Source organism: Quercus robur, chromosome 8, assembly GCF_932294415.1.
Source record: "Quercus robur chromosome 8, dhQueRobu3.1, whole genome shotgun sequence".
NCBI lineage: Eukaryota > Viridiplantae > Streptophyta > Magnoliopsida > Fagales > Fagaceae > Quercus > Quercus robur.
In genome coordinates this window covers 30,399,720-30,409,724 of record NC_065541.1, presented here as the reverse complement: position 1 = coordinate 30,409,724, position 10,005 = coordinate 30,399,720, and the positions used below count along the sequence as shown (strand labels likewise).

Below are 10,005 nucleotides of genomic sequence, written 5' to 3'. Positions count from 1 at the left end.
AGGGGGAGTAGTTTTGGTTATGAGAGTAGCCATACTTAGGGGGAGGGTTAGCATAGGAAATTTTTGTTAGGGGGAGAGTGCATATTGAGGGTGTAGTGAGGATTACTTGTATATTTTTCTTTTCTCTGGTTTAGATACATTTATTCTTGTACCTTAGGCCTTGTGACCATTATTAACATACATTGTACTTATATTCTTTATATATTGATGTACGTTGTTTTACCTATCCTTGCATATGTTGTTTCTTTTCTTTCTTTATACACATGGTTCTTATTGCTTGTATGCAATCTATTATTTCTGTTTCACACAAAGATGCCTTAATGAGCTTTGTTTAAAGTGTTTCAGAAATATAAGTTGTCAAAGTCTACTTGCCATAAACTCTCTTCTTGCAAAGTTTTTCAAGAGTTTGTGTTAAGATAGATTTTATTGTATTCACCAAGTGAATATGAGTTAAGTGATTTATGACTTCTCTTATATGTTCATTTGTTTGTTGTTGTTTTGTCACGGATTGCTAAAGGGGGAGATTGTTAGGACATATGTGATTCACTTATTAGGAACATATGTCACTATTTTATGTAATTGGCTAATTCTTTGACAAAACGCACTTTACTTGTATTTGTGTAGAACTAGGATGTGTTTAATACTTCAAGAAACTTTGTTTCAAGATTAAGTGTTGAAGCCATACAAGTCTGTCCAAGATTCAAGCTGAAAAGTGCCTACCATTAAAGCTCGACAGCTAGCCATCTATCAAGCTTAAAAGAGCTGTTTAGCCTCGTGGCTCGATAGCGTCTCGACAGACAGGGTATCTGTCGAGGTTCATGAAAAACATAATTTTAGTTTTGTTTTGACTTCAATTTATGTTTATGTGTTTGGGCTTTCTTTTCTCGCAATCTTAGACATATAAAAGGATTATTTTAAGGGCCGTCAAAGTGTTCACAAGTTGCAGAAGTGTTGAGCAAAATTTGTTCAAACAATTTGTGACCGGAGACACAAAATTTGCCCTAGTTCATCATTCTTGTGAAAAAGTTGATGTGTTTGTGCACCATAGGGTTTTGTGACCAAGTATCTTCTTGATCTTCATCGTTAGGATGAACTGAAGAACTTTGCAACTAACAACCCTATTTAGTTGGCGATTGAAGTTACGTACCGGGATCCGTGCAATTAGTTAGTCACGTACTGGGAGCCATGCATCAAAAGGAGAAATTTTCACTATAGAACATGTCCAATTGGGTATTGGGGTAAGGGTTCAACTGTAGGTTGGTATAAGGTGCTGGGTTTCCTTTACTTGTAACCACTTGTTGTGATAATAGTGGAATTTCGAGAGTGGTGATCTTAAAATCACCCAGTAGGGTTTTTCCCATGTTAGTTTTCCTTATTCGTAAACAAATCACCGTGTCAATTTATTTTCCGCTGCATGCTTAGTTTAATTGGTGATTTGTTTATGCTACCACACGTTTGCATGTTAATTTGATTAATTAATAAACTTGGCTAATTAATTAATTAATTAATCTATCACAAGGGGTCAATTCGTTTTTGACTTATCACAAATGAAAAACTTCTAAGATTTGTAATCATTTTCTTGTAGGAGGTTATATATGCTCATTTCTATAATTGAGATAGTTCACTTGACTTAGTACTAATCATGTATGACTTGATTTAATTGATCATTGAAGTTTCACTCTAGACTAAGGACTATTCCACACGTGATACACACACATAATACATAAGTCTATTGTTCAATGAATATCTATTTCATTTGTGTGATTGTACATGTTCAAATGTGATGTGTGTGTGCTCAACCATATGTGGATCAAACCAAAAAGATTTTTGTTCATTTTGTTTGTTTTTGGAAGTGATTTGTATCACGCATGTTTTTCAAAGTTTTTCAAATTGGTTTTTGTGTGAAAAACATGTTTTCTGGGTGTTTTCGTAACCTATTTCATGTGTAGGCTCAACTGGGAGTTAAATGGTCCAATTCTCAAGTTTTTCAACTTTGGACAGAGAGTTTCGCGACTGTTTCGTGAGTAAGGCTTACCAGCGAAAAACCAGCAAAATTTTTGCAGGAAGCTAACTAGCGAAAATTTTCGGATCAGCTTTTAAAGGGCATTTCGTAGGTCATTTGTTTTAAACATCTCCCATCCTCTCCCAAACCCCTGTTTAATGTTTCTACATCAAAACCCAACTAAATTCAAGTGTTTTTCATCCCATTAACATCTATAAGGTAATCTTTAACTCTTTTCATTAATTTTAATCCTTAGATTATGTTTTTGGGGGGGTTTTATGTTCATAATTGGGATTTTCTCAAATAGGAGTTGGAAAACTTATTTTTTGTCAATCTTTTTTATTGGGCTTTGTTTTAAATGACAATTTGCTTTGGATGTTGGCCCCTTGTGGCAAAAATAACATGTATTTAGGCAAGATTTTCATCTTTTCATGCATTGTTTAACATACATGTGTAGTGTGTGCACTCTAAGTGTTTGATAAAATGCCCAAATGGCATTTTCTTGTTGTTTTGGATTCCAATGAGTACCATATTTTGGAGATCACCATAATTATTCATGTTTATCATGTTTTGATCATTGGTTGTGTGTTTTATATACTTTGCCCCATGAGTGCTTGCTCTTGCATTAGTCATGCAACTTACATGCACACTAGATGCACCTTTGCTGCACACACTTGATCACTCGACATGTTTTTACATTCACGCATGCTAGTTAAGTCTTTTTAGACCTTTTAGCACACGTAATATGTTCTTGTGTCTATGCCACACCTTGGTCCATATCATGTTCCATCATGCTTTGTAGCACACATAACATGTTCCTGCGAAAAGGGCATGTGAAGAGTATATGACCGGAAGCTGAAGAGTCGTGCTAAACTGTCATTTTCGCGAGTGTCTCATGGGTAAGGCCTTCTCACGAGGTGGTCGCGAAACATTCTGCCTAGAGGATTTTTATGTGTGACTTTCTTACCCTTCACCCATACTATATATACCCTCATTTCCCACAAATGTAAAGGAGGTCATTTAGATAGAAAACCCTAGATAGGTTTTCTACAATACACACACCCATCTTTTAGAAAGAAAGAGCTACCCATCCTTAGTGAGAAATCATTGTAGCCTCTTCTCCTTCCCTTTCCCATTGTCATACTTTGAGAGGAGATTTGTAATCAAACACAATCCACACCTAACCAGAGTGTAGAAAGTGTTTTAGAGCTTGGGAAGCTTTGGGGAATTGCCAAAAGAAGCAGGTGAGGTTTGGCAGATGCAATCGGGCGTATTGCGGGATCCGGAAAGCTAGACAGGACACGGTTCCAAAAAGCCTTGTTGGAGTAGGAGCTTGGAAGGCTTATGTGCGGGTAGATTACGGTTGGAGGGTCTCTTGCTAACTCATGTATCCCAACTAATTGTCTAGTGGATTGATTACCGCTTGGAGGGCGATAGAGAGGTTTTACGCCGAGTACTTCGGTTTCCTCTTCAGTAACACATCAGCGTGTTATTTTGTATTTGCATTCTCTCTTCCCTTACTCTTGTGCTTTACTTTTATGTTTGTTGTTCATGTTTATGCACTAGAATAGTATCGGTTGATTGAGCTTTATTTACTCTTGCTTCCACACTTAAATGAGTTAAAGTAAAAGCAATCTAGCTGTAATTTTTAATTAGGGGTCTAAACAGCTCTTGTGTTTTTTAACACATTTTCGAGCTTTCAGGGAACAACGACAAAACTCACTCACACCTAAATCTAGAAGCTATGATGAACTTAGAACTATATACTTGTAACCTGAAACACTTGGAAAAAACACATTAGACCCTTAAGGTAAATCAAGTGATAAAATGACAAGTATAATGTAACAAGTAAATATCGATCAAGTAAACATGATGTGAAAACTATGAGCAACTTGATTAAACATAAAACAGTCATAGAAATGACTACAATGATCATATGAAAAAGAAAATGATCATCCAAACGTGCAACCAATAAAGCACAATAGCATAAGGATGTATGCATATCCAACACAAAAGCATGATGCCATGAGAGCAGCAAAGTATAGATACTAAACATAACTCAAAGTACCATAAACAACGAGAAACCAAGCATAAAGTAAAACAAATAAAACAAGGTTTTCTCAAAAAAAATGTCTTATCCCCCATAGTATATGCATCTCCCCTATGGCTTTCCCCCCGTACAAATGTGCACGAGATAGAATTTCTCCCCCTGAGAATGTGCACATGAGTCTTATAGAAATGATGAAACACTTTAGTATACTTTCCCCCTTTTGGTCATGAATAGACAAATGAGTCAAGAGGAAGGAGGGAAAGAAAAGGAAACTACATCTACATCTCCTTTTTAACATATATATATATATATATATATATATATATATTCTAGTACCAGTCCTTCATTGAGGAATTTTATCAATCATCTCATAAACAAACCCTCCCCCCTAAAAAATTCATGACTGTGGACGCAAGCCCCCATGACAAGCTTTTGTGTTTCCCCAAAAACCATGGAAAGTATGCCTTGGCCTATGGTGGATCATGGAGGAGGGTGTAAATAGAGTCTCCATCTATATTAGGTCTAGGAACCATAAATATAGCGCCCTTGTAGGTGGACTAATCTTTACCAAAGCACGTGTCCGGAATTTAAGTATGGGGATGGGAGGGTGTTAGGCACACGACCCCACCCAACCTGTGGGTCGGCCTCCACTCATTGTGTTCCAAATCTTAATCTCATTGAAGGGCCTTTTGACATGTTATTCTAACTAACACACACTCTAACAAGCATCTAAAGCATTCAATCATCGCATATCATCCATAAGCCTAGCATTTATCTATCAAAGCACAAGTGTATATCAACAAAGGCAACACACACAGGACAGATTAATGAAGCACATCAAAGCATCCAAGTGTTATCGACACTCAACTTGCAAGTTTTCGTGAGAAGAGACTTATGTTTCCTAAAAACCCGAAAAGAAATATACGTCTAAAATAAAGCTAACACAAAACAAATTGGAAGTAGAAAATAAAAGACAAATTGTAAATTTTCATTTACGGATGGTTCATTGGTTCTAGGGCATTTATGCTTTGAAAAACTGTCTCCAAAAAAAAAAAAAAAAAAAAAAAAAAAAAACAGGAAAAAAAAGTGATTAAAAACAACAAAGCATATCAAATTAACCTATTAAAATTGGGGGAAAAATAGTGGGAGAAAGAAAAGGTGCCCTATCGAGGTGAAGACCACAGACAATCTGTTGGGTTAAAATGAATTGACCCCTTGCAATTAATTAATTAATTAATTAATTACCCAAATTAATTAATTAGATCAAATTTCGTGCAATAGCATGGTAGCACAAACAAATCACCAAATTATCTAAATGTAGCAAAAAATAAATTTGACACAAGTAATTTGTTTATGAATGGAGAAAACCACCAAGGCAAAACCCCAATACCCAATTAGACTTGTATTGTAGCAACAATCTTTCCCTTGATGCACGAATCCCAGTACATGACTAACTCCAGTAACTTGAAGAGGTTGTTGGCTGCAAAGTTCTTCAGTTCAATAACGATGAAGATCAGGAAGCTACTTGGTCACAAAACCTTTGGTGTAAAGACGCAGTAGCTTCTTCAAAAAGAATAATGAACTAGGGCACTTTCTGTATCTACGACGGCCTTTTAAAATAAGCCTTATATATGTCCAGGGTTGTGAGAAAAGAAACCCTATACAAATATTTCAAGTTAGGCCGCAAATCAGATTTGGAAGTTTTGATTTCGTAAGTCTCAACAGAAACAGCTTGTGTCGAGTTTTGACTATAAACCTCGATAGGAGTTTTTTTGTCAAGATTGCTGTCGAGATTTATTGAACGGCTTTTCTTCACTTTTTTCTTGGTCAGATCTAAATATTTTTAACATTTGACTTGAACAACATGTTTCTTGAAGTCCTAGACCCATCCTAGATCTACCTAATTACAAATGGAGTGCATTTTGACAAAGGATTAGCCAATTACATAAAATATGTCTTTAACACAATCCTCTCATCTTCCTTCTTCTTCTACTTCTCCTTCTGCTCCTCTAAAACGAAGTGGCATCAGTTTCAAAGTTGTGAGGGAAATAAATTACAAAGAGAGAAGAGCATAGATTTTTTTTTTTCCTTTTAGTTTTTTTTTTTAGAAGGAATATAAATGGAGAAAAAAATTTTAACTACCTAGGAGTTAGAATGTTGTGCCAGTAGTTTAATCAATTGATTTTTAAGGCACATATATCTTTTATAGTAGTCCATGTGGTGTAATATGAAATGTGTAAGAATAAAAAATAATTTTAAAATTAAAGTAGATGAATATGTAAAGGCAAAATTTAGTGTAATGTTAAAACCGGTCATGATGAATGTGTAAAGTCAATAATCTTTATATATATATATATATATATATATATATCATAAAAGTAGGAATAAAAAAATAAGAAAAAAAATAATTGGTGGGGATTAATGTGATGATGAGGTGGTGCAAATGGTGTTCAGCAACAACAAATGCTACTCTTCTATTTTTAGATATATATATATATATATATATATATATATATATGTGTGTGTGTGTGTGTGTGTGTGTGGAAAAAACAAGGGGAAATAAACATAGATTAATGATAATTTGATTGAAAAAAAAAAAAAAAAAGATCTCATATTCTATCACCACAAAAAAAGGTTTGGTGAAAGTTGTTACATGAGTAGAAACATGTGTTAGGTCAATAGATTGTAGGTGAGCAAACCATGAGATAAAGTTGGTATTAAGTGTGTTTTACTTTTTAGAGAGTTTTTGAAATCCAAGACTTATGCGTAGAACAACACAAGAAGAAAATTGTTTTTGAAATCTCAATACATAGTTCAAGAAGAAAGAAGTTTTTTAAATCTCAATATACATATCTTTTGATTGGGATAAGTACAACGCATGTCTTGATACCTATTGTTCGATCAAGAATCATGGATTAAAAGAAATCCAATTTGGGTCTATCAATTCATCCAATCTCTAAAATTTTATGCCCTTCTTGATGAATCACTCGTTTATATAGAGTTTACAAGAAACAAGTATGTGGCTTTTGAGTTCCATGTGGTAAAATTGTATGTGATATTGGGGGGAACTATAGAATTAAGGATGATTCTACTATAGAAATTTGATTCTATTTAGTGGATCTGTTTCCTTGGAGGTTGGTGGTAAACCTTTAAAGAGTTTTTTCCATGTTGAACTTTTCTTTCCATAACCATTTTGCTTATTTTTTTTACTTTTTGCTTATATTTGTTTACCAATATTGGTCTGTACTTATCAATGCTAAGATAAATCTAATTAGATCTCAAATAGTAGTCTAATTTTATGTCATGTGTTCCATTCAATTTTCTTAATTTTGGTGCAACTATTTACTACACTACAAAAATCAAGTCTAATTTAATTTTCTTAATTTTTTGTGCTAAATGAGTTATCAAATGAGAAAACCATAGAATCAAAATTAAAAAACCATAAAAAATACCATCGTTGATTAATTATTATTATTATACAAATTAAATAGTGGTTAGACAAATTAAAGTTGAGAATTTCATGGAAAACAATTTCAATGATTTTTTACGTCTAATTCAAACCAAATTGTAATTATTTTACTAATAGCTATTTTATATTTTCAAATATACAAACATTATATACATATATATATATATATATATATATTATATACATTTGGTAAAATTTTAATACTCATTTAATTATGCTTATTTGTAAATGTATCTTATGCATATGTATGAGGTTACGAGCTAGTTAACCATAAATTGAACTTCGCAAAATATTTGGTTAACTAATTTGTTGGTTTAAAATTGGTTAATTTCTAAAAATCAGGATCTAAATCTCCAACAACGTGGCTAGGAGAGATCGGTTCCGCAAACAACATTTCAGCTGAGTTCCCAACCATTGTTAGGCTTATAGGGAATCAAATTTACACCACAAGACTCAAAACTGTAAGTTTTGTGACATTGGATAATGACCAAGTAAAACAAAGATCATCTTTGCTCTCCTAAAGGTTGGGAGGTTCATACAATGCCTCAATGAGCTACCATCCCACAAGGGAGAGGTGCCAAGTATAAATACCTCATTTGCTCTACCATTTAGTTCCTACAATCAAACAAACAAACAAGATCCTTTGTTGAGTCACAAAATGGAAAACTCCAAGTACTTGTTTCTTCAAATTGCATGCTTCATCCTCTTGTTATCCTTGTCTCCTTCATATGCTCACAACAAGAGCCATGAAAGCACGCCACCTCCTGCTGTTTCCCAAGCAAAAGTTGATTTCAAAGGTTGCTTCAATAAGGTTTATGCTTTCGGCGATTCAGACACAGACACTGGAAATGCTCACAACTTGGGTGATCTCAAATCCTTCATTAGCACTTTATTCTCTCACGCTTGGTCCCCATATTGCTCATCAGAGAATTCAAAGTTATCTGGTTATCGACTATCTAATGGCCGCTTAGTCATTGATTTCCTATGTGAAGCTCTCAACATACCCCACTTGTCAGCCTATAAAGGCTCTTCCGCAAACTTCTCAGGTGGTGCAAACTTTGCAGTAGCCGGATCAACGGCTCTTTCAAGTAATCTCTTCAGTCATTTCAATTTCAGTAATCCCCTTATGTGGAAACCAAATCCAGAGAGTATCTTAACTCAAATTGATTGGTTCCATAACTTTGTTGGGGAGAGAGAATGCCAGGGAAAAGATGAGGCTGCATGCAAATCAGAGCTTGGGAATGCTCTCTTTTGGATAGGTCAGATTGGTGGCAATGACTATGCTCGTCTTTTTGCCTCTTCCATTGGCCTTGCTATTGCCAATAAGCAATTCACTGAGCAAGCTGTTAATCACATCTGCACACTTGCATTGGTAAGCATTGATAAACTACCATTTATATCAAAAGCTTAAATTGATTAAAAAAATTGATGAATTTAATCATTTAACTGTTATTCCAACAAGCATAATATTACAAAAAAAGAAAGAATGTAGCATATAGCCTTAGCTTGTTAGAAGGGAGAAAAAAAACGTCTCAATGAGTTCTTCCAATCTAAACATTTGATCAAGACTCTTTTCACAAAATGGTGCATTGCATATATGAGAAAGGATGAATGTTATGGTGAAGTTAATGTTGGAATGGTCATATTAAGCTTGCTTTCTTTTGATAGGGGCTATTGGACAAGGGTGCAAAGTTCCTTGTGGTTCAAGGGCTACCACCAATAGGGTGCCTTCCATTGCAATTAGCAACATCTCCCTCAAATGATCGTGATCAAAATGGGTGTTCAGCGAGTGCCAACTTGGTAATAAAGGGTCACAACAATCTTCTCCAGAAGAGGTTGGTTGAAATTCAAACCCAATACAAAGATTCTATGATCCTATATATTGATTACTACAATGCATTCAAAACAATACTGGAAAAGCACACACAGTACCAGTTTGAAGAACCCTTCAAGGCATGTTGTGGTGCTGGGGGAGGACCATTCAACTATCAACCAAAACTCCCTTGTGGAGCTTTTGGCACCTCTAATTGCAAGAACTCCAGCACCCATATTAACTTTGACGGGGTCCACTTGACTGAAAATATGCATTTACACCTCTCTGATCTCTTCTTCAACCAAGGCTTTTGTACACCATCATTTGCAGATCTGATTAAGAAGAAGAAAGGCCAATATTAAAATGTCTGATATTGGCTTACCAGTTTTGTTTTTAGTAATAAATATCTGATGGCTAATGCCTAATGTTGCGAGGTAGATTAGTAGTAGGCTCCTAATGGTGGCATTCAGAGAGCTGGATAATATTTCTTGTTTCAAGATAGTTTACTGTCTTTTTACCTTATTATTGTTATTATTTAAATGTTACACAAGTACCTAGGGTCTTGAACCAGGACTTCACTTTTTACTGTACACTTAGGGCCGGATCATCAGCTTTCATGGCCTGAGGCGATGATTTTAAATAGGGCATTTTTCAAATTTAAATATTAGTAA

At 34.8% G+C, this 10,005-nt stretch overlaps 1 protein-coding gene across 1 annotated transcript; it reads left to right on the top strand.

Moving 5' to 3' along the window:
- The first annotated feature begins 8,179 nt into the window (after positions 1-8,179).
- Positions 8,180-9,696, top strand: LOC126696133 (GDSL esterase/lipase At3g48460-like). Its single transcript, XM_050392918.1, has 2 exons — positions 8,180-8,893; positions 9,190-9,696. The coding sequence occupies exons 1-2, from the start codon at positions 8,180-8,182 to the stop codon at positions 9,694-9,696; spliced, it is 1,221 nt and encodes a 406-aa protein (XP_050248875.1).
- The last annotated feature ends 309 nt before the right edge of the window (positions 9,697-10,005 follow it).

What these genes read in the sequence shown, in the direction of transcription:
- LOC126696133 (XM_050392918.1), top strand. Translation starts at nt 8,180, where the DNA reads ATGGAAAACTCCAAGTACTTGTTTCTTCAAATTGCATGCTTCATCCTC. An exon ending in ACATCTGCACACTTGCATTG is followed by an intron (nt 8,894 to 9,189) that starts GTAAGCATTGAT and finishes TTCTTTTGATAG; the next exon opens with GGGCTATTGGACAAGGGTGC.